Raw genomic sequence first — 26,046 nt, forward strand, 5'->3', positions numbered from 1 at the left:
TAGACTGTACGCTGCGACGTGGTGACGTCAGTGAAATTCGATGACCTCTCGCGAGTTTTGAAGAATTGACAGGAAAATAAACAAACGAGCTGTCGAAGGAAAACGCACATCATTCAAGTATGAGTGTGCAACTCAGCGAAGGGGCAATTGAGGTATGAGTTATATAACATTAGAATACTGCTTGCAATAAGACATAGCCTGTAGTTACGGGTTTTTGCATGCCATAGGTTACATTGCTGTCATTGCAACTTTGTAGCCATTCATGTTATCCGTTAGTGTTCTGACTGACAGTAGCCTATAGGCATATTAGTTCTTACTGTATATCAGTATCAGTGGCGGCTGGTGCTAAACATTTTTGGGTGGGGCACAGGTTATGGGGGCATGCTCCACGGGGAAGAATATCAACTTTAAAATCTGGATTTACAGTCGATTTTAGCATGAGAATAACAGTGTTTCCCCTAGGTTTGCTGCCTTGGGGGGGTGGCATGGTGTAGTGCTGAGGCACAAATGTGTACATTTCAAGCCTGCAAACTGCGACACTTTAAATGAATGTGCAATAACACTATGTGCAATATGACAACCCTCGGGTACATAAGGTTGCAGAGAAATAGGAAATGTTAGAATAGGTATAGCATAGCATAGAGTACAGCACAGTGTTTTATTTGTATAGTATAGTATAGTGGATAGTGTACATAGCCTTTATTTATGTAAACCAGCTCTTTTCCCTTGTTTTTTTAGTTTTTTTTTCTTTCCTAGCACCAGGGGAGCCACCCCTCCCAAATGTCGTTGTTTGGTACCTGTACTATAGCAATGACAATAAAGACCATTCATTCATTCATTCATTCATGGACCGTGGCATGGACCCCCCCCCCCCCCCAGGGGGTAAGACCCTGCGACATACCAGCGTCATGTCCAGGGGGTGTACTAACTTGTACATTAAGCCGCCTCACGCTACGGAAACAGGAGATAGGCTCCTTCCCTATGGGCCATTAGGCTCGAGAACCATCGGTTCTCAAGGCTACTTACTTATGTGGTCTTGACTACCTGTCCACTTTCTCACCTAGTTCTTGCTCTCTCTCTCTGGTGTGCTGACACCATCCTGCTCTCTCTCCTTCTCTCTCTCTATCATCCTCTCTCCCTTTTGCTGTCAACCAAAAGGCAAACATAACAACCAGAGTATTTATAATCTAATAAGAGGTATAAATTGATCCATATCAATTTATAACATAATTATAATTGACTTTTGGATTGCTGGGGCAATGCAGTCAGATAATGTCATTTTGACATTACTCTCTCACCTGGAAAAAAAAACATGTCCAACTATACTATACAAAACAGACATTTCAAATGCTTCAATCCACTGTCCATGTACTGTAAATATGCCATTATGGTATTACCAATGAAGCCCAATTCTAGCAGAATAAGAAAGTTCTGTTCGCTAAAAAAATAAAAATAAAATCTTAGCATGTGTAGGCCCCTTAATTTCCACCTCACTGCTATGTTTAGCCAACTTGAATGCCAACATGGCCATTTAGAAGTCTGTCCATCACCACAACACATAGCTAGCTAGTAGCTACATAGCTAGCTAACGTTACTCTCGCTGCTATGTTATGATTAGCTAAATTGATGCTAACGTAGCATGCGAGCTACGAGCTAGATAACGTAGGTGCGAGCACCACAATGACAATAGGCTACCGTAGCTAGCCAGCTACATAGCTAACGTTACTAACACCAGAAGACAAGACATACAAACTGTGGTGAGCTACATTGCTTGTGTAACATTAGCTAGTAGCTATCCATTTTTCACTCATACACGGCCGGAAAAGTGAACAGAAATACAACGCTGACTTACGGTGCTATCTTGCGGCTGTCTTCACAAAGAGCTCCAGGATGCTTTCGCTTGAGGTGCTCGTTCATTGCAGATGTACTGCTGTGATAGGCCATTTCATTTCTGCACAGTTTACAGACCACCACATTGTTTTCTTTTTTTGTAAAAAAAAAGTTTGGAGCCGGAAATTGCAAAACGTCACGTTTGACGTCAGACTTAACAACCGGATATTCAGGGCGCAATTTTTGCGCCCCGGCCGAGAAATAGGAGACAGCCAATTGGAGCGCTGCTACAGCTCACGTGTAAGGCAAAAGTATTTGGCCTGCAATAGACTTGCATTCGGCCGGCGCCCCGACTCCTCCCCCTATGTATTTTAACAGTGAATTTTACACACACACAGATAAAATGTTTATTGTATTGGAGGATTTTTAATGAATGCTGATAGGCGCCGACAGAATATCAGCCGCATTTTGTGAATAAACAATGTTTATTTAAAAAAAAAAAACGTTTACAAATCGCAACTAGGAAGTGAAGGTGGGGGCGGCGCCCCAGCGCCCTCTATCGGCCAGCCGCCACTGATTAGTATACCTACTGTTAACTGTATATTAGTATGCAGTAGCCTACTTACTGTTCTGACTGATAGTAGGCATATTAGGCAGCCTACCAGAAGACTGTAAAATTGTTATGAGGTCAACAACATTTGATTTGCTCATTGTAGGCCCTGGCCAATGGATCAGAGGTGACCAACCCTTTGCTTCAGGTGGTGGTGAGTCTATCCCCCTTTTGCTGTTTTGTTTCAACACAATTGCAATAGGTTGAATGTCTCATGTACTCACACCTTGCCATTACTGCATCTTGCCTCTACTGCACCCCTACTACTACCTTCTCCCTCACAGTGACCACAGTAAAGTGTTTTGTGTTCTTGTGCGTCAACTGCTGTATAATGTACTGTGACAAGGATTGTAATTATGATTATCTAACTCTATCTCATTATGTTCTGTTGTTTTAGCAACCACATTATTCCCTCTCTCCTGTCTCTTAGTACGTCAGACGGATACCGGGGGCTTCTGGTCCACCCATGTTCCGGCTCATGATGAGTGACGGCCTACACTCCTCCTTTTGTGAGTCCAAGATCTGCTTTGTCCCCGGCCTGGCCTGTGTGTTCCTGCTGGTTAGCTTTGACAGTCATGGCACAACAGTACAGCTTTATTTTTCTATTTACCTGGTATTCACTTTAAAAAAACATGTAGGTCTTAGGCAGGACCTGACCCTGCCTCTAATTATCGTGTGTGCGTGTGCGTGTGTTTTTGTGTGTGTGTGTGTGTGTGTGTGTGTAGCCATCATGCTGTCCACCCAGCTGACCTGGCTGGCTGAAGAGAACCGTGTGGTCCCCAACTGTGTGTGTATGCTAAAGAGGACCGTCACCAACACACTCAAAGACGGGAGGTATGGATGTTCTCTCTCTCTCTCTCTCTCTCTCTCTCTCTCTCTCTCTCTCTCTCTCTCTCTCACATATATTTGTATGTGTTTGTGTTTTATTTGTTTGTGTGTTCATGAATGTGTGTAATGTGTGTGTTCTAGGCCTGTCGTGGTGGTGTTGGACATGGAGGTGGTGAATGTGTGTAATGTGTGTGTTCTAGGCCTGTCGTAGTGGTGTTGGACATGAATGTGTGTAATGTGTGTGTTCTAGGCCTGTCGTGGTGGTGTTGGACATGAATGTGTGTAATGTGTGTAATGTGTGTGTTCTAGGCTTGTCGTGGTGGTGTTGGACATGGAGGTGGTGAAGTGTGTAATGTGTGTGTTCTAGGCTTGTCGTGGTGGTGTTGGACATGAATGTGTGTAATGTGTGTAATGTGTGTGTTCTAGGCTTGTCGTGGTGGTGTTGGACATGAATGTGTGTAATGTGTGTGTTCTAGGCCTGTCGTGGTGGTGTTGGACATGAATGTGTGTAATGTGTGTAATGTGTGTGTTCTAGGCGTGTCGTGGTGGTGTTGGACATGGAGGTGTGTAATGTGTGTAATGTGTGTGTTCTAGGCCTGTCGTAGTGGTGTTGGACATGGAGGTGGTGAAGTGTGTAATGTGTGTGTTCTAGGCGTGTCGTGGTGGTGTTGGACATGGAGGTGGTGAAGTGTGTAAATGTGTGTGTTCTAGGCCTGTCGTGGTGGTGTTGGACATGGAGGTGGTGAATGTGTGTAATGTGTGTGTTCTAGGCTTGTCGTGGTGGTGTTGGACATGGAGGTGGTGAAGTGTGTAATGTGTGTGTTCTAGGCTTGTCGTGGTGGTGTTGGACATGAATGTGTGTAATGTGTGTGTTCTAGGCTTGTCGTGGTGGTGTTGGACATGTGTGTGTGTAATGTGTGTAATGTGTGTGTTCTAGGCTTGTCGTGGTGGTGTTGGACATGGAGGTGGTGAATGTGTGTAATGTGTGTGTTCTAGGCTTGTCGTGGTGGTGTTGGACATGGAGGTGGTGAAGTGTGTAATGTGTGTGTTCTAGGCCTGTCGTGGTGGTGTTGGACATGGAGGTGGTGAATGTGTGTAATGTGTGTGTTCTAGGCCTGTCGTGGTGGTGTTGGACATGGAGGTGGTGAAGTGTGTAATGTGTGTGTTCTAGGCCTGTCGTGGTGGTGTTGGACATGGAGGTGGTGAATGTGTGTAATGTGTGTGTTCTAGGCTTGTCGTGGTGGTGTTGGACATGAATGTGTGTAATGTGTGTAATGTGTGTGTTCTAGGCCTGTCGTGGTGGTGTTGGACATGGAGGTGGTGAAGTGTGTAATGTGTGTGTTCTAGGCTTGTCGTGGTGGTGTTGGACATGAATGTGTGTAATGTGTGTGTTCTAGGCCTGTCGTGGTGGTGTTGGACATGGAGGTGGTGAATGTGTGTAATGTGTGTGTTCTAGGCGTGTCATGGTGGTGTTGGACATGGAGGTGGTGAATGTGTGTAATGTGTGTGTTCTAGGCCTGTCGTGGTGGTGTTGGACATGGAGGTGGTGAATGTGTGTAATGTGTGTGTTCTAGGCGTGTCGTGGTGGTGTTGGACATGGAGGTGGTGAATGTGTGTAATGTGTGTAATGTGTGTGTTCTAGGCCTGTCGTGGTGGTGTTGGACATGAATGTGTGTAATGTGTGTAATGTGTGTGTTCTAGGCGTGTCGTAGTGGTGTTGGACATGGAGGTGGTGAAGTCAGCACAGGAGGTGGGAGGGACGATAGGAACACCCTGTCCCTATGAGGACGGTACGTCTCCACCAACAACCAGCAGACTCAGAGCCAGATGACTGTCAAACTCAACCTAGTCAAGCTGGAACCCTGCCTGTTATACCCCACTCAGTACCACAATAAAGGAACGTTTATTGGGCTGCTTGTGACAAATTTGACCAAAATGACAATTACATTTTAAAGAGACAGGACTGCACTTTGAAATACTGCTGGCTGTAATAGAATTGCGTGCAATACATGCATGTTTTTTTTCCCACCTTGCAGGTCAGACCAAGTCCCCCCAGAAGCCTGCGCTGAACCCCCCTGATTCCACCTCTGCCACTCCTCCCAGCTCTCTCAGTGGTACGTGTGTTGTACTGTCCAGGAATAAATCATTTTCATTTGTGACTGAATTCTCATTGAGATCAAATAATTCAGGAAGCAAACATTTGTTTCAGTTGACAAAAACCTTTGAAAATAAATCGCAATATTCGTCTTGAATAGGAATAGTAGTCTGTCTCCTAAATTGACTCCAAATTGAAATTGAGGCCAAACCTGGTGTCACGCTTATTCAGTTTCCAAGCTCCAATAGTACTGTAGTAGCTCCAGCAGGGGGAGGCATATATGAATGAATGAATGAATGGTCTTTATTGTCATTGATATAGTACAGGTACCAAACAACGAAATATACTCACACAAAGAAGGTCGACTACTGTCTGCTCACTGTTAGCTGCTCCCAAATGTGGTATTAGCTTCAATGTTACCATAACATTGTTATGGCATCATCTTAGTCAGATTTAGAGATTATAGATCTTATTGTGTACAGGGACCTGGCGTGGGAGGGGTGTTTTGGGATTTTGAGGGTGTGCGTGTACCCGAAGTTCAAGGTCTTCATGAATATTTTTATATTTTGTTGTGATTTGAAGAATCTAATGGCTCCAATGAGAGGTAGGGAGAGGAAGTGAGGGAGATAGAGAGAGCCCTAATTTGACTCAGCAGAGATTGTCAGACTACTTCTTTCCTGTGTTTTACATTGATCCGTGTTACCTACAATCTGCTACAGCAGGAACGTCCTGATGGCTTCGTTGATATGAAAGTCCTGTCCTGATCTACAGTATATGACCTGACGATAGAGGGATAGAGTAGAGTCTTTTTTTCGTATTTCCACTGTTGCAGAGTATTGTTATCACCCATGCTAAACTGGGGCAGGGTGTGTAGAATACATTATTGACACACGGGCCTGTGTCAGCACCACCGGGGCCTTTGTCACGCGTGTGCCAAAATGTGGTTAAACATTTGGCTTCTGACAATGTGGATTTGAACTGTGCAACGGCTGTGGCATTGTCTGTTTACTCTCTAAAGAAAGACTGTACCCGTAAACAAACAAACATGTTCAAACATGCTCAAACATACACAGACATACACAGACATACACAAACATACACAGACATACACAGACATACACAGACATACACAGACATACACAGACATACACAGACATACACAAACATACACAAACATACACAAACATACACAGACATACACAGACATACACAGACATACACAGACATACACAGACATACACAGACATACACAGACATACACAGACATACACAGACATACACAAACATACACAGACATACACAAACATACACAAACATACACAGACATACACAAACATACACAGACATACACAGACATGTACAAACATACACAGACATACACAAACATACACAGACATACACAAACATACACAGACATACACAAACATACACAGACATACACAAACATACACAAACATACACAGACATACACAAACATACACAGACATACACAAACATACACAAACATACACAAACATACACAGACATACACAAACATACACAGACATACACAAACATACACAGACATACACAAACATACACAAACATACACAGACATACACAAACATACACAGACATACACAAACATACACAAACACACACAAACATACACAAACACACACAAACATACACAAACATACACAAACATACACAAACATACACAGACATACACAGACATACACAGACATACACAGACATACACAGACATACACAAACATACACAGACATACACAGACATACACAAACATACACAAACATACACAGACATACACAGACATACACAGACATACACAAACATACACAGACATACTCAAACATACACAGACATACACAAACATACACAGACATACACAGACATACACAGACATACACAAACATACACAAACACACACAAACATACACAAACATACACTAAAATGCTCAAACATACACAAACATGTTCAAACATGTACAAACATACACAAACACACACAAACACACACAAACACACACAAACACACACAAACATACACAAACATACACTAAAATGCTCAAACATACACAAACACACACAAACATACACAAACACACACAAACACACACAAACATACACAAACACACACAAACACACACAAACATACACAAACATACACTAAAATGCTCAAACATGTTCAAACACACACAAACATACACAAACATGTACAAACATACACAAACATACACTAAAATGCTCAAACATGTTCAAACATGCTGTACGTGGTCAGTGGTTTGTAGTAGTAGTAGTAGTTGTAACTGCTCTGTGTTGTTCAGCAGCATCCTCCACTAACAGAGGCTCCAGTACCGACTGGGGGAAGAAGACACCCGTGGCTGCCCCAAGCACTCCCGGAGGGTCTGTCGCTGTCCCCATCGCCAGCCTCAACCCTTACCAGACCAAGTGAGTGTGTGTACTGTAGAGAGGGAGAGCGGGAGGGTTGTTTTTGTTTTATCTCCAGTGCTGACACACTTAATGAACTGTCAGTCCTTTGATTAATTGAATCAGGTGTGGTAGAACTACAGTCGGCTTGAAGTGGAACGTGTGTGCTTTGCCAGTTGAAATGAGTGCATTAGTGTGTGTGTGTGTGTATCTTTGAGTGTGTGTTTTGCTACTTCAGGAGTGTGCAAATTAACAGCGTTTATATACAACTGACCTTTGTATAACATTTTCCTCCTACTATGAAAATGCTGAGTGTTGCGTATGATTTCTCTTGATCTCTGTGGGTATAAGGCTATTTCCTAGTTCACATTGCTCAGCAAAAACATTTTCCTCACTGTGACTACATCTCCCAGGCTGTGTGTGTGTGTGTGTGTGTGTGTGTGTGTGTGTGTGTGTGTGTGTGTGTGTGTGTGTGTGTGTGTGTGTGTGTGTGTGTGTGTGTGTGTGTGTGTGTGTGTGTGTGTGTGTGTGTGTGTGTGTGTGTGTGTGTGTGTGTGTGTGTGTGTGTGTGCGTGCGTGCGTGCGTGCGTGCGTGCGTGCGTGCGTGCGTGCGTGCGTGCGTGCGTGCGTGCGTGCGTGCGTGCGTGCGTGCGTGCGTGCGTGCGTGCGTGCGTGCGTGCGTGCGTGCGTGCGTGCGTGCGTGCGTGCGTGCGTGCGTGCGTGCGTGCGTGCGTGCGTGCGTGCGTGCGTGCGTGCGTGCGTGCGCGCGCGCGTGTGCGAGTCCATTTACATGGAAATGAAATGAGATGGCCGCTCTTGGCTCACAAACGGGCAATTTAACGGCAGGTACCGCTGTTTTTTTATGGTCTGCCGCTGAGCTGTTGATTCTGTTATTCGGCCCGGCGGGGTTTGGGCCGGGCCCGCTCTTTACTCACTCCGGCAACCTCTTTACCTCCTCCAGGGTTTCCTTTTATTTTGTTGTTTTTCCTTTCCTCTCTCCTAATAGGTAACTCTGCCTCTCTATTGACTATAGACTCGGTCGTAAAGATAGACGATTGGGAATAAACTACACCGTCTCTGTTTTGCCTTATCAGAAAGGTCGATTTAAGCGCCTCGTGTTGGGGTTTCTATATCCTATTGGAAAGTGCCACTGGGTGTTTTTACCCATGATTTTCTTCCTTACACTATAGTTGCACTGGAGCAATTGAAACTGCACGTTTGTGTGTGTGTGTGTGTGAGTGTGTGTAGTAATTGCATAGAGAACTAGTTGTAATTGGCTTTAAGTTGTCATAAAGCCTGGTGTAGCGGTCTTATCCACAGTGAGCAGGGAGGGTGCTTCACATTGGGCCAGCAGCTGCTGTCATGATAGGGATTTAATTGCTGGCAGAGTTATGGTATGAATATCCCTCACTGCTCAATTATCAGTGCAGTGAAACAGCAGACCGGTGGACAAACTGGAGCGTTGCTGTTGTTCAAAACAGAACAGGGCGCATTTCAAATGCATTCAGGTGTTGGCGAGTACACCACTAGGCTATGGAGTCTTCAGTTGTGAAAAGAACATTTCAGGAGGATGATTCTCTATGGAACTTCAAGAGCTCAAAGAAACTGATCCAATTTCCTTTTGAATTTCCCTATTCCCTATGCCCTAATAGCTGGTATTGCAGCCTTTGGCTGTAATAACATCAATTAGACGTTTCGTGGGAGTACGTTTTTTTTCCCCACTCCTCCAGAATTATTTCAGCTGTGTGATGTTTGAGGGGTGTCTTGCATGCACAGCCGTTTCAAATCACTCCACAGCATCTAAATAATATTAAGATCCAGACTTTGACTTTGTCCTACAGTACACCTGTATGTACCGTGATGACATTTTACGATTGTTGGAGACTTCTTTAAGCATCTTGTGGTTTGCTCTTGGGCTAAACTTGCTAAGACAGCCTAACCTAGCCATGTTGGCAGTTGTTTTATATGTTCTCCACTTGTAAAATTATTTTCCAGGCGGAATGGCTGATTTCTAATTGTTTGAAGATCTTTTTAAATCCCTTCGCAGATTCATACACATCTACAACCTTCTTTCTGAAGGCCTCAGAGAGCTCTTTTGATCTCGCCATGGTGATACCACTCACTTCACTTCGACAATCAAGTGCAAACCAAACTAAATGTCTGAGGTTTAAATAAGACCGGCTCCTTCAAAATCCTCTCTAACGATGTTCTAATCATTTGCACCTGATGTAGTGCACAATTCTAATTTTAGGCATTTTAATTCATAATAAATGTCGGGGTGTCACTAACTTTTTACTCACAAGGAAATTGCATTTCATACATGTATATTCATTTCATTTTACAGATAATTGTACAAATATTTATTTTCTGTTTAGTTATATTACCTTTATCTCTCAATATTGTTAAAATTAAGATCAAATGTCCATATGCTGAAATATGTTGAAAAAGACAATGGTTTTCATCTTTTTCACATGACTGTACCTGGTAATATTTCCTTTTATTTTACACAATGGTAGCCATTTCAAAGGGGGCGGCTGTGGCACAGGAGGTAGAGTCGCTGTCTAATGATCACAAGGTTGGCAGATCAGCGTTTCGAGCCCCGGCTGGCCACATGTCATAATTTAAAATGATTACATGTCGAAGTGTCCTTGGGCAAAACACTGAACCCCTAAATTGCTCCCAGTGAGCGGGCCAGCGCCTTGCATGGCAGCTTGCCGCCATTGGTGGGTGAATGTGTGTGTGAATGGGTGAATGAGAGGCCGTTGTAAAGCGCTTTGGAGCAGCAAAAAAGGCGCTATATAAGTGCCGTCCATTTACCATTTACTACTGTACCAGAGTGTCTCAGTGAATCCCAAAGACATGGATGTTATTACTAGAAGTATGTATAGATACCATTGTACAATGCAGTATAAAAGTCAATCCAAGTCAGGCCAGTGATGTAGACTGTAACATGGACCCTCCCCGTCTCTAAGGTGGACCATCAGAACCCGCATCACCAACAAGAGCAGCATCCGTACCAGAGGAGAGGGCAAACTCTTCTCCTTCGAGACCGTTGATGAGAGTGTGAGTATACCTTTGCTGCAGTTGTACCGTCCTGTCATTTCCTTTGTCACCAGACTTAGTGAGACTAAAGAATGCAACCTCAGTCTGCTCCGACATAGCGCCAGGTTGCTCTGATGTGTAGAGGTAATGTAGAGGTAATTGAAGCTGCTCCCGCGTTTTCTGACAACAACAGACATATCTGAAACGTCATTTCGCCTAGTCTAAACTCTAATTTAAGATATCTGTAATAACATTTCGACCAGGCAGAATGAAAGTTAAAGATATCACCAATTTGAGATATCAATCATTAAAATGAATTTCAAGATATCTATAACTTTATAATAGATATCTACAATTAAATTATGACTATTCCTAATTCCAGTTTGAGATATCTACAACTTCATTCAAGATATCTTCAACTTAATTTAAGATATCTTAAAGGACAATGTAGATATCTTGAATTAATGGGAATTAAAGATATCGTGAACTGGAATTATGACTAGTCAGAATGAAACCGTAGATATCTGAAACTGTAATTACAACTAGTCATAATTCAGTTGCAGATATCGGCAATGTGAATAGCTGATATCTACAACTGAATTGTAGATATCTGTAATGACAAACCCCATACACTTGAATGGCAAAATAAATTGAATCTTACTAGTCAAAATATAATTACAGATATCTAAAATGTGAGTTTCGATTAGTCAAAATATAATTAAAGATATCTTGAATTTGAGTTTTGACTAGGCAAAATGATGTTGCAGATTTCAGTAATGAATATCCATTGTAGCTAATAATGTTAAAACGGCTTGCCATAATCCACCACAGCAACCGCCATTGCTTCTGCCAACACTCATCAAATGCTTTGCTGCTCCCGCCAATATCATGAGATACCTCGCATCATGAGCATCGTCATGCAATACAATTCGGACTAGTCATAATGACGTTTGAGATATCTGCAACTATTATTTTGACTAGTCAAAACTGAATTACAGATATATCTAACTGTCGTTTTGACTAGTCAGAATGACGTTATAGATATCTTGAATACAAATTTAGACTAGTAAAAATCGAATGAATGAATGAATGGACTTTATTGTCATTGCTACAGTACAGGTACCAAACAACGAAATTTAGGAGGGGTGGCTCCCCTGGTGTTAGGAAATGGGAAAAAATATACTTTTAGAAAAAGAAAAAAAAATCACAAGAAGGTAAGGAGCTGGTTTACATAAATAAAGGCTATGTACACAATCCACTGTACTATACTGTACAGATAGTCAACTAGGGTTGTCATATTGCACAATAGTATTTTTTTCACGTTATTTAAAGTGTCAGTTTGCAGGCTTGAAATGTACATTACGACTAGTCAAATTTAGCTAATAAATGTTAAAACGGCTTGCCATAAAAATGTTTGTGGTGGACTAACGGACATTCACATTTTTAATGAATTATCTTTTCGAGTGCAGTGCATTCTTGGTTGTAGCCTGGTCTATCCATCCTCCGCGCGCTCATTCATTCATGCCCAGACGCGCGCACTCATTCAGCAAAAAGTGCGCCAAAGCAACCATGGCTCAAGTTCAAGCAGTCGGTTTTGGTACTACTGGAAGAAAGAAAAGAGTCGATATATGGACGCATTTCAATTATATCGCAGCCATGACTGCAAAAAGACGTTAGTTAGCTGGCTAGCTAACGTCAGCTAGCTCTAGTGTTAGCTAGCTAAACCCATTGCAGACAGGCCACGCATGACACAGGGTATCCGCGGTGTCTTGAAAAGTATTAAAAGTTGATGAATCAATTTTGGGGAAATCAAGACCAAGACAAGTATTAAAAAGTATTTTCACGATTTATCACTAGTTTTAGTTTTATGTAGTTTTAGTTTAGTTTTAGTCTATATTGACGGAAAGTTTAGTTTATCTTAGACCAGCGGTTCCCAACCTTTTAGGACTCACGGACCACTTTACAGATATGTCCAGTATTCGCGGCCCACTCAGCAGCGCGCATAGCGCGCCGCGGTTTTTTTTTCTCGCGTGCACGCGCATGAAACGTGGCAAGCGTTTTTAAAATAAATAGCGGTTAAACCATTAAAGCCGAGCGGCGATGTTTTATATAGCAGGTGATCAAATACCAAGATCGTAAATGTTGTATGTGTTCAATATTTACGACCAAACATCCTTATCTGTGTGGGCAACTCCCGACTCCCGACTAGGGTTGCCAGATGGGCTTGTTTTTTTTGGGTGGAATTAGCGGTTTTAGACTGTGGTTAGGGTGGAAAGTGTCGATCCCATCTGGCAACCCTGTTTGCGAGTCCGGGATGGAATGTAGCCAATCAAGAAGCGAGCTGACTTCTTCTTTTCGGATGGAAATATCGGCACACACCACACACAATACGACCAAGGCTGTTCAATCAAGATTTTTTAATCTTTTTAAAATTAAAACGTTTTTGTAACAAAAATCAATTTTTTTGCCCATGATTTGACGGCCCACTTGCAGTACTCTCGGCCCATAGGTTGGGAACCGCTGTCTTAGGCTATTTTAGACTAGTTTTAGTTTTAGACTATGTAGTTTTTAGTTTAGTTTTTAGACTATGTAGGCCAGGTTTGTTTTTTTGTATTGTATTTGTTTGTGGTGGATGTTGTATGCCTGTGAACAGGTCACACTTGAAAATGAGCCCTTGGGGCTCAATGTGTTTCTTACCTGTATAAATAAAGGTTAAATAAAAATAAAAATATGAGGTCTTGAATTTTGTAGGTATTTTTCTGAATTAGACTCCAAAGAGTTTGAGGCCTACATGTTTTTGGTAAAAGTTCGTGAATTTATTAGTTTAAACAAAGATGAACCGGACATTCTGTTGTATGATAGTGGTCTAGTCTATTGCAAACTAAAACGGTTAAGTTAAAGGTGCCACTGATGTAAACGGTTACAGCTCGAAGTGGCGGTGAGGTCTGGAAAAATATTGACAAGCGAGGTCTTTAAAAGGTCTTAGAAAGGTATTGAAATTAACCTCAAGATTCCTGTATATACCCTGTGACATTAATCAAGAAATAGTAGGCTACGTGCACAGTGGTGCCAACAAGCCAGCTGATTACATCGCCCCTGGTTATCAGATTGCACAGTAGTTCATATGGAGGATAATTTGATTGGCTGTAACGCCAAGTAGTTGTATTGTGCTCACATCATTTGAATCTTCAGAATCTTAACTTTTAAATGTTCTTATGTTTTAATGACAATACTGTTGCATTGCTTTAAAATTATTATTTACATTGAATTAATTGAAATTCATCTGTAGTCATATAATAGGAGATCTGTATATATTTTAGAGACTAATTGTATCCACTTCCTCTATTTTCACCGGTAGATCCCAGACACAACAAGACCACAAAAACAGCAACCTGCTTCAGAGAGGAGGACAGGGTCTATCCCAGAGCTGTTATTTACAGAATCAAAATATGAAGCAGACTCGGTTGAACAGCGTACTAAAGAAGAGGCTATCGCCAAGTGGATTGGACGCACTGGCCTACCTGCCCGTTCAGTTGAGGACGAAGACTTCATACAAATGATGAAGACCATCGATAAGAGGCTGACCGTCCCCCAAAAAACAAAAATAAACAATTTAGTTGCAGAACTTTACAATGCAGAAAGACAGAAATTCAAAGATAAACTTGCCACAGCACGCAGAATAACAATTGGGCTGGACATGATATGGATAGAAAATGGACTAGCGGACCAAAAGGGACCGTTCCTTGCCATTAGTGCATGCTACTTTTGCACTCAGCAGAACAAAGCGGAACACATACTGTTGGGACATAAGCAGATCTCCCACTGGCACACTGCAGAGTGTATAAAGACATGTGTCGACCAATGCACAGAGGACTGGGGAATACCAGAAGAAAAAATTATGACTGTGATAACGGATAACGGGAGCAACACGGTCGCAGCATTCAAGAATGAGGAAGGTGATGATCCCAGCTCTGAGGAGGAAGCAGATCTGTGTGATGGAGAATCTGAGGATGAGGATGTAGAAGAGCAAAGGTAAATTATTTTAGTTTGTAGCCGTTTTAGTAGCAGGCTAGATAATGTCTGTCACTGAGCTACGTTTGAGTATTTAGTATTCATCCCTTATGGCGTTATGATGATGTGTGTGTTAATACATTATTGTGATTGCATGATGGTGTTGCTCATGGCAATTGATTTTTTACCTTGGATGATTAATAAAGTGCCTGTCTTCTCTCTCTATGTCTGTGTCTGTCTTCTAGTTCTAGGTATGGAGCCATAAAGACGACCCCCTGTGTTGTACATACGCTGCAACTCGTTGTGAACATTATCCAGAAGGAACAAAGTGTCAAACGGCTCCTTGACAAAGTTCGAGTAGTTGTCAGGCTCTTCCGCAAGTCGATTGTAGCAACTGAGCGACTGCTTCAGGTGTGTGGACTTACTCTGGTCAAAGACTGCCTCACTAGATGGTCCAGCTCATATCTGATGTCCCGCCTTCTTGAAGTGAAGGAATCAATTATCCAGGTTGCTGATGGGATGGACTGGGACTGTCTCCTGCCGAGTGAGTGGCAGAAGCTGGCTGCTCTGAGAGACCTGCTCCTCCCCTTCACAGAGCATACCAAGATGCTACAGAGTGACACTATGTCCCTGTCCCTGGTGGTGCCCGCCCTCTTGGACCTGAGTGCTCACTTGTCTGAGTTCCCCCTCAACACTGACGACAGCGACCTAGCTGACCTGGCGCAGAAGATGAAGGCAAAGATGGAGGAGCGCTTCAGCTGCTTCCTTGATCCGAGTGATCCTAAGTTCTCACCCCTCGCCACTGCTGCATGCTTCCTGGATCCGACCGTTTCACCTGAAGCCCTCATTGAAAATGATGACCAACAAATTCAGGAGCTTCTGAGAAGAGCAGAAGACTACATTTCTAAAACTGCGGAAGAGGAAGAGAGAAGAGAGGCACCAGAGACAACCCCATCAAAGCGACCCAGATTTAGTTTTCTGTCAAAATCACATGCAAGCCGGAGACCTAGCCTCTCAAAGCCCAGTGTCTGGCAAGAGATAAAGCAATACAAGGAGCAGCTTTCTCAGCCCATAAACGAAGAGAGTGCTATTGACTTTTGGGCTGCACAGGGTTCTACTGCTTACCAGGCCCTAAAACCTCTTGCTTTTGACCTTCTGGCAATGCCAGCATCTCAAGCATTTGCTGAGCGAAGAAGAAGTGCTTTCCTCAAACTGAACCGAGATAAGTAGCCTAATTCTGACAAGCATCAAAGCAGATATGGGCAGCTGAGAGGTTATTTGTTTTTGAAAATGAATCCATAAATGACATACTGGTTGGGGGTTTGGGTGTGGAAAGTCAAGAAGTTGAGAGACGTTACAGTATGTATTTACTTAAAACCAGAGGCAAATGTAAAATGTAAAAAAAAAATCTAATGTTTTTTCTTCTTCATATTTACAGAATGTGATATGTACAGGAAGTTAGGTTCACTTTAAAGCCCTGTTGTATTTGACACGTTAATTTGACTTTATAAACTGTATGTGTTCATGAGGAGCTCTGCCCAGTATAAGTTAGATGTGTCACATATGGCACATGGAGTTACAGTGACACAGAGGTGAAGGCACTGCTGTGTTTACAGGCTGACCTAAGTAGCAGGTCTGTGACAGTACAGTCTTTCCCCTGCTTCAGCACATCTCGATCTAATCACACAATGTAAAAAGTTTAAGATGGACAATAAATAGCCTACCGATGGTAGTCAAAGAAAGACTGTTTTGTTTCTTCTTGTTGGAGTAAAGCAACATATCAGTTAACACTTCTGGGTCATTTTTTTATACGGTGCCATTTGGACTTCATAACTTGTGAAAAATAACTTGTTTATTTATCTATATTTTGATGTTCTATTATATAAAGAAGGACATATCTAGCTTGCTGAAAAACATAGTGGTCGAGCTCAGGCACCTACATTTTATTTTATTTAGAATACCCTCTGTAGTTGAATAGGGCGAGTGTCTCCAGAACAGAGTGGACACATAACAGGGTGGACACTAACAGGGTGGACATTTTGAGTTAAAGTTAGCCTTTAGCCTGCCTGTGTTAGCATAATGCCTAGAATGACCATGAATACTTGATGAGGAATCTAATTTGCACTAAATACTTTTTTTTAAATTATTCAATTTGATTGATCTCCTCAATATTTAGGCATAACAGGGTGGACACGTTATGGTCAACCACATTAAACTCACTGGATAAAAACATACAAATCAGATGGTAAAAGAGGTAGAGAATCACACAGCTTACAACATTTGAAATCCCCTCCACTGATGTGATGTCACCTCATGAGAGTGATGTGATTGAGAAATATGGTTTTCTTTTAAAAGGGACATTAACACAGCATAACAGGGTGGACAGTGATCGCAGGGACAAGCATACAACCTTAATTTTTTGTACAAAATAAAAAAAAATTGATCAAAACTATATTTGATTTCAATAGATATTGATCAGGAAAATGAAATAATAATAACATATTTGGAAATGTATATGTTTTTAATAGTTATTTTTTGGATTGAAGTTGAATGAACAACACTGGGGACATCCCAAATCCCATGCAAAATCCCATTTACATCTTTAACCAAAGCTTTTAAAATGTAGAAAACAACAACTTAGAAGCCCATATCATTGTATTCATAATAAATAACAATTGACTATACATGAAAAACCTAATGGAATTAGTATGTGTCCAAATTTAGACAAAATACAACATGATTTGGACTGGGGACGGAAAAGGCACCGTATACAAAAAATTACCCAGCACGGAGCCGCGCCAACAATTTCAAACGACAGGAACAGCCGCAGTCAAAACCAATCACAGGGGCACGGTAGGCTTATCGGTGTCATTTAAGCTGTGTAAATGGTTGAAATGCGGCGTGTGTATTAACTATTGTTTGTCTATTGGAGACTGGTTGATTGATTGTCGTTTGAAAGTCGGTTTGGAGCGCTGGCTTCCTGGTGTGTTGTATCGATACTGTCAAAGGAGGAATCTCTGTGTTGTCTTTGAAGTTGCCGCTGTGCCACTGATGTGCGTGCGATGCTTGTTGGATGATTATCCTTTCCGTCTGTGGATGTGTTTGAAATTCACACCTAACGTATTGAAAAGGAAATAATGAGTCAAACTAATGCTGATATTGAAAGTTCCAATCACCTGCTAACCACACCCTCTTTCCGGATAGACATTTATGCATGCTCTCGGGGTTCGAAACATAACTTCCCGGGATGCCAGCGGGGTGGTTGAAGGCTTAAAATGACCGTATAGCGATGGTAAAGGTAGCAAAGCAGTATTGTGTTTTTACCACCTTCATAGCCGGTGTTATTAATGGACAAAGACGGTGCCCGGGGCACACTCTTTGCGGGTAAATAACGTCGCTTTACCGGGGCTTACGGTGAAAATTCAAATGTGTCCGGATAGGGGAGAGGACAGGGAATCTGAAACCATTTGAATGGTGTCGATAAGACCTTCCTATCACGAACGGCACAGCTAGGAGCGAATTCCCGGGTAGAACTTGTCTCTGCCCCCGCTGTCGGTGACGGCGAAAAAAAAAAAACGAACTTCTCCATGACCACAATAGCATGCTGAACACTCTGAACTTTTAATGGAGTCTTAGTCATGTACCGTTAACGAGATATAATACGAAAAGCATATTTTCTATGTCCTGAAAAATCAAACTCCCTGCTGAAAAAGGCAGCTGGAAAGGCAGCTAATACAGCCAATCATGGACCTTGAAGATAAGACAAATTAGAACCAGTGGTGGGCCGTCAGGGCCAGCAAGGCCTTCTCTGCTGGCCTAAACATCATCAGAATATACATTTAATTTAGATATATTTTTCCACAAATATGTATTGAATTATTCCCTTAGACTATTCTCTTCATTTCATAGCTTTCTTCTTGGTTGCGCTGCTTCCAGCCATTTGGAGGGCTGGGCTTTAGCTTTTATCCAATCATTTAATTTAATTTCAGCCATAATGTGTTGCCAGGGTACCAAGAAATCTGCCCGCCTGCAGATTCAACAGTGGCGCGAGTACAGATTGTAATTTAAAGTGAACGAGAAAATAACTGGCGTACCGTAGTGAGATCTCGAGTTGGCGAGCAAATCCGACAAGGCGCCTGCTGTGTGGCGCACCACCTGATCAGCACCTGCACGTCTTTTGATTGGATACGAACTATTGGGAGGCAGAGCTAGCACACTGAACTTGATCGAGCTAATTTGTGTAGATGGAAGCTGTTGTTCTACAAGCAGCCACAATGGCTGAAGGAGGAGAAGAGGTAGATTTGGTGGCAGATATTATAACAATGCCATTTTCAAGAAGAACCTTCCAAGAAAAGCTAGACATAATCAGAAGAGACCCCGACGTTAGCGACGCTATCCATGTAGAAAAGGACTTATTGGTGGAACTGATAAACTGTACAACAGAGTCATTGAAGTCTTGTTGAGGAAAGAAAGGAGGATGGATTTTGTGTTCAAATAATCAGTTGTTTTGGAAAAACGGGAACTTTCCTATAAAAAGGAACAAAATTCAGCGAAACTTCGAAAAATGTCATCTTTTCTTTTACCCAATGCAGCTTCTGGCCCTTGCACACCAATGCGTTTTTAAACATCTTCGTTTTCAGAGGGCAAAAATACGGTGGCCGACAAGGGCAAACGCGCTGCAAAGACCAAAACAAATACATTAACAGCAAACGGGCTGCAAATACAGAAACGCGCTGCAAATACAGAAACGATACAAAGTCAAAAACACATACAACCCCCGACAACACATGCAACAAGAAAACGCTACAACCCCCGACAACACATGCAACAAGAAAACGCTACAACCCCCGACAACACATGCAACAAGAAAACGCTGCAATTCAGTTCACAACACAACGGAAGTGTTCTCACAACACAACGGAAGTGTTCTCACAACGGAAGTGTTCTGGGGGGGAACGATAAGTGGAACGGACCGGAGACGTGTTTTTGAAGAAGTTCCGAAAAGCAGTTCTGGAGAGGTTGTGGAGTGAAGAGGCGACATAAAAGGTACATATTATATTTCTTATTTATGTCGGCAGATAACATGTGCTGTATTTCAAACCGAAGGGCTCATTCTATGCCCTACACCCTACGAAGGGTTCGTAGAAGCTTGTGCAGTGGAGGGATTCTTTATTGGGAATTAGCCATTGGATCGTATTCAGACATAACGTAGGCTGGTTCTGTCAAGGATCACAGCCGACTGAGGCACTCTCCCCTCCCCTCCCGCCCGTCCATACTATAATTGTGTTAGTATTAATGTTAATACTATAATTGTGTTCATATTAAATAATAAACCATATCAATGCCTGTCTTCCAGGCTGCCATGTTTTGTCCTTTCTGTGGCCAAGATCTGGGGATCTTCTGTGGCTTCTGTGGCTCATGTGGCAAACATTTACAGTTTTTGGCAGCACCTGAAGGCAACAGTGAGTAGACATGATGATTGTATTTGAGTTTGTTTGCAGAATATGGGGTACAACACACCTTTGGGAATACTAATGCAATATTTTTCAGTATGGAAGCCTACTTTCCTGAATGTAAGATTGAGGTCATGATTAGATTGTAGACTAATTTATTAGAAATGTAAGTTATATAATAATTTTATACAATTTCTCGATGCATATGATTAAACAGTTGGGTATAGGGAGTGTTTTTGAGTGGCAGAGCCGACTATGGACTCAGATGGCAGAGCCGACTATGGACTCCCCATTTTGTTTTGACTGTTTGAATGAAGACAGTCCCGCCTTCAGCACAGAGGTTTGACTGTTTGAATGAAGACAGTCACGCCTTCAGCACAGAGCGAGCTGAGCAGCAGAGCGATCAGACTCTAGCCTTCAAAACGAGTGAGTAACTAAGTCATTTTGATATAAATATTTAATATTTTAATAAGTCAAAGTATTTCTGTGTAGATGAAGCAATGTCCTTCACGAAGCATGCTAGTTAGCGCGTTAGCTAGTTCTTTTCACTCCGAGCAGTGTCGACATCGATGGGGGTCTCCAATCGACTCCATTCAAAGTGATTTACATTCCCTGTCCTCTCCCCTGTCCGGACACATTTGAATTTTCACCGTAAGCCCCGGTAAGGCGACGTTATTAACCCGCAAAGAGTGTAACGTGGAGGAACGAAAAGCTTACAGCACCGTGTATTCGGCACGGTTCTTTGCCGGTGTGAAAGCCCTATCCTATCCCTCTGCCTCTCCACTCAATTAATCCTTTATTCATTCATTCATGTATGAATCCACCCATTAGTCCATTATGGACAGTGTGCTAGTTATGGGTGATTGTCAAATGTTTCAGATGTACACATGATTGGTGAAGATGATATGTACTGTCTGTCAGACCATATATATTTTTTTTTATTCTGGCCCAATATGATTTTCTCTCTCTCCTCCTCTCTCACCCTTATGTCTCTCTCCTCCTCATGTCTCTCTCTCTCCTCCTCTCCTCCTTATGTCTCTCTCTCTCCTCCTCTCTCCTCCTTATGTCTCTCTCCTCCTTATGTCTCTCTCCTCCTCTCCTCCTCATGTCTCTCTCTCTCCTCCTCTCCTCCTCCTTATGTCTCTCTCCTCCTTATGTCTCTCTCTCCTCCTTATGTCTCTCTCTCCTCCTTATGTCTCTCTCCTCCTTATGTCTCTCTCCTCCTCCTCTCTCTGGTAGTTCAAGGATGAGGTGGTGAAGGAGGTGGTGGAGAGGATGTGTAATGATTTCTCTGGCCAGTGCTGCACCCACAAAGCTGCACCCACAAAAAAAAAAAATGTGGAGACAACGCCAACCCAACTCAACCCTACTTGGTGAAGACAGGAACCACAGGCAACCGGTGAAAATCACAGGCATATGGGCTACCATGTCAGGTAAAATAGTCTTACTGAAAGACCTTGTATAAAAAATATTGATGGGAATCTATAGCCTGTATACCTTAATACTTGATGTTTTTTATTTTCAGAGAATCCACAGCTCCTGTTTGAAGGGACCCTGTTCCTGCCACTCCACAGAGAAGATCCCCTGACAGGCTGTGAAGAGTAAGCAAAGCAAAGCTTCTCTTCCCACCCTCAGCCATCACTGACACCCTCCTGTTCCTACATCATAAATGTTTTGGGAACCACGCCAACTTGTTGGGATAGGTATGAAGTCAACTGCCACCAATGGGCAATACTGTGAAATTGTTGATAAAAGAGTAGTCCACAACATCAGGAACACATGCTACCTGAAGAATAGGTTTCTCCACTCTCATATGGAGTAACTCTCCCATGTCACACTGTGATGGTGGTCATTGTAGTCTGTCTGGGATGGAGGATGTCAGTGTAGTCTCTTTCAGAAGGACAGTTTAGTCTCTCTGTGGTGGAGGGGAATCTTGGGGGAGTTGTTACACAACACATTCTTGTTTATTTATTTATTTGTATTTTACATAATTAGAGTTAGTAGATTTGTGACAGCCCCCCAGTGTGTCTGAATTGGAGTCCTAGTATACTGTACTTCCAAATGGTTTAGCATGGGGGGTCAGGTTCAGTACTAGATTTGGGCCGAGGTCCAATAGTGTCCTACCTACAAAAGGTTTTGTACATATAATAATTTTGTTCATATAATAATGTTGTATACACATAATCATTTTGTTCCTATTTATAATAGTTCCTGCAATTTCCTGTAAATGTCTATCAATTAGTAATCCACAGTATGATTATGTATTTGTGTATGTTGTTTTTTAAATAATAAAATGCTGAGACAATACTATGGCATTCATTGTGTTCTTCATATTTCCAAGACATCTCAAGACATCTTAATATTTCTAAGACATCTTCATATTTCCAAGACATCTCAAGCCATCTTAAGACATCTTCATATTTCATAAGGGTGTAACGCAAAGAGTGTAACGTGGAGGAACGAAAAGCTTACAGCACCGTGTATTCGGCACGGTTCTTTGCCGGTGTGAAAGCCCTATCCTATCCCTCTGCCTCTCCACTCAATTAATCCTTTATTCATTCATTCATGTATGAATCCACCCATTAGTCCATTATGGACAGTGCGCTAGTTATGGGTGATTGTCAAATGTTTCAGATTTACACATGATTGGTGAAGATGATATGTACTGTCTGTCAGACCATATATCTTTTTTTTTATTCTGGCCCAATATAATTTTCTCTTAGACTTTAACCCTAGACTAGACTTTAACCTAGACTAGACTTTAACCTAGACTAGACTTTAACCAAGACTAGACTTTAACCTAGACTAGACTTTAACCTAGACTAGACTTTAACCCTAGACTAGACTTTAATCTAGACTAGACTTTAATCTAGACTAGACTTTAATCTAGACTAGACTTTAACCTATAGACTTTAACCTAGACTAGACTTTAATCTAGACTAGACTTTAATCTAGACTAGACTTTAACACTAGACTAGACTTTAATCTAGACTAGACTTTAACCTAGACTAGACTTCAACCCTAGACTAGACTTTGACCTAGACTAGACTTTAATCTAGACTAGACCTTAATCCTAGACTAGACTTTAACCATAGACTAGACTAATCTAGACTAGACATTAACCATAGACTAGACTTTAACCCTAGACTAGACTTAAATCTAGACTAGACTTTAATCTAGACTAGACTTTAATCTAGACTAGACATTAACCCTAGACTAGACTTTAATCTAGACTAGACTTTAATCTAGACTAGACCTTAATCCTAGACTTTAACCCTAGACTAGACTTTTATCTAGACTAGATATTAACCCTAGACTAGACTTTAACCCTAGACTAGACTTTAATCTAGACTAGACTTTAATCTAGACTAGACTTTAATCTGGGCTCAACCCTAGACTAGACTTTAATCTAGACTAGACTTTAATCTAGACTAGACTTTTATCTAGACTAGACCTTAATCCTAGACTAGACTTTAACCCTAGACTAGACTTTAATCTAGACTAGACATTTACCCTAGACTTGACTTTAATCTAGACTAGACTTTAATCTAGACTAGACTTTAATCTAGACTAGACATTTACCCTAGACTTGACTTTAATCTAGACAAGATATTAACCCTAGACTAGACTTTAACCCTAGACTAGACTTTAATCTAGACTAGACATTAACCCTAGACTAGACTTTAATCTAGACTAGACATTTACCCTAGACTTGACTTTAATCTAGACTAGACATTAACCCTAGACTAGACTTTAATCTAGACTAGATTTAAACCCTAGACTAGACTTTAACCTAGACTAGACTTTAACCCTAGACTAGACTTTAATCTAGACTAGACTTTAATCTAGACAAGACTTTAATCTAGACTAGACTTTAATCTAGACTAGACCTTAATCCTAGACTAGACTTTAACCCTAGACTAGACTTTAATCTAGACTAGACATTAACCCTAGACTTGACTTTAACCCTAGACTAGACTTTAACCCTAGACTAGACTTTAATCTAGACTAGACTAACCTAGACTTTAACCCTAGACTAGACTTTAATCTAGACTAGACTTTAATCTAGACTAGACTTTAACCTAGACTAGACTTTAATCTAGACTAGACTTTAACCTAGACTAGACTTTAACCCTAGACTAGACTTTAATCTAGACTAGACATTTACCCTAGACTTGACTTTAATCTAGACTAGACATTAATCTAGACTAGACTTTAATCTAGACTAGACATTAACCCTAGACTAGACTTTAACCCTAGACTAGACTTTAATCTAGACTAGACTTTAACCCTAGACTAGACTTTAACCTAGACTAGACTTTAATCTAGAAAAGACTTTAATCTAGACTAGACTTTAATCTAGACTAGACTTTAATCTAGACTAGACTTTAATCTAGACTAGACATTAACCCTAGACTAGACTTTAACCCTAGACTAGACTTTAATCTAGACTAGACTTTAATCTAGACTAGACATTAACCCTAGACTAGACTTTAACCCTAGACTAGACTTTAATCTAGACTAGACTTTAACCCTAGACTAGACTTTAACCTAGACTAGACTTTAATCTAGAAAAGACTTTAATCTAGACTAGACTTTAATCTAGACTAGACTTTAATCTAGACTAGACTTAAACCCTAGACTAGACTTTAACCCTAGACTAGACTTTTATCTAGACTAGACTAGGGTTAAAGTCTAGTCTAGATCAAAGTCAAGTCTAGATTTAAGTCTAGTCTAGATTAAAGTATTTTCTAGATTAAAGTCTAGTCTAGTACCTGTGGCGGTGGCGTAGGTCTGTCCGGCGCGGGGCCGGGGGTTGAGCTCGCGGGGGTGCCCCCCCCCCCCGCCTCCTCAGAGGTGACGTAGTACCCCGTGACCCCCCCGCTGCGGGACGGCTCCCAGTTGTCGATGAATAATTAGAACATTTTCTTTTTTTTTTATCCAACTTTATTGAGGTAATTCAAACAGGCGACACCCAGGGGGCAGGGTAACGGAGTGAGGCGTTGCCATAGCAACGGGAGCCTAACCTGACGGTAACCATGCCAACCTAACCGACCTCCACCATGCCAGTTGAGTTGATTACATTGCGTTTTGTTGAAAATTGTTTCACAGAATAAAACTATAAAACACTTAAAAAAAGAGACATTCAAATATCTAGGTAGCTAAACTTTAGCTAAGAACTAAAAAGTTATTATTTAAAATGACTTGAGTGACAGGTCACTAGATGTAGTCAGGTTGACATTAAAAAGTCAACTGACAAAATGGAGGTCTGGTCTTCTAAGAACACCCAGGCAGACTAGAGAGGTACACCTTGGTCCCAGGAGAATATTCAGTCATCTTACTGCCATAAATAAAACACACACACGAGACACACACTCACACACACACAACACACACACACACACGAGACACACACACGAGAGACACACACACACACACACGAGACACACTCACACACACACGAGACACACGAGACACACACACACACACACTCACACACACACACGAGACACACACACACACACACACACACACACACACACACACACACACACACACACACACACACAGCTAAACTCCTTAGCCTTGGTAGTTAGTACCCAGTCTAGAATATTCCTCAGTGGTTCCAGAACAGAACTACAGCCGATATGATTGACAGGTCCAGGTGGCCTCCATCTTGGTGCCTCTTCCTCCACATCCCCCCTCTCTCCCTCCTGGCCTCCCCATCCCTCTCCCCCTCTCTTTC

The 26,046-nt window shown here is 41.8% G+C and overlaps 1 protein-coding gene across 1 annotated transcript; it reads left to right on the forward strand.

The window, feature by feature from the left end:
* LOC308158773 (uncharacterized protein) lies at positions 1–16,565 on the forward strand. Its single transcript, XM_080532474.1, has 10 exons — positions 1–152; positions 2,547–2,594; positions 2,871–2,949; positions 3,166–3,274; positions 4,970–5,058; positions 5,305–5,382; positions 7,695–7,815; positions 10,767–10,857; positions 14,195–14,868; positions 15,093–16,565. The coding sequence occupies exons 1-10, from the start codon at positions 120–122 to the stop codon at positions 16,075–16,077; spliced, it is 2,307 nt and encodes a 768-aa protein (XP_080388600.1). The 5' UTR covers positions 1–119; the 3' UTR covers positions 16,078–16,565.
* Positions 16,566–26,046: the final 9,481 nt, after the last annotated feature.

Source organism: Nansenia antarctica (assembly GCF_963989245.1).
Source record: "Nansenia antarctica genome assembly, chromosome: 5".
Taxonomy (NCBI): Eukaryota; Metazoa; Chordata; class Actinopteri; order Argentiniformes; family Microstomatidae; genus Nansenia; species Nansenia antarctica.

Excerpts from the sequence above, each read along its gene's own strand:
- LOC308158773 (XM_080532474.1), top strand. The coding sequence starts at position 120 with ATGAGTGTGCAACTCAGCGAAGGGGCAATTGAG. Across the intron at positions 2,595-2,870 it reads ACCCTTTGCTTCAGGTGGTG|TACGTCAGACGGATACCGGG; the intron begins GTGAGTCTATCC and ends CCTGTCTCTTAG. Across the intron at positions 2,950-3,165 it reads CGGCCTACACTCCTCCTTTT|CCATCATGCTGTCCACCCAG; the intron begins GTGAGTCCAAGA and ends GTGTGTGTGTAG.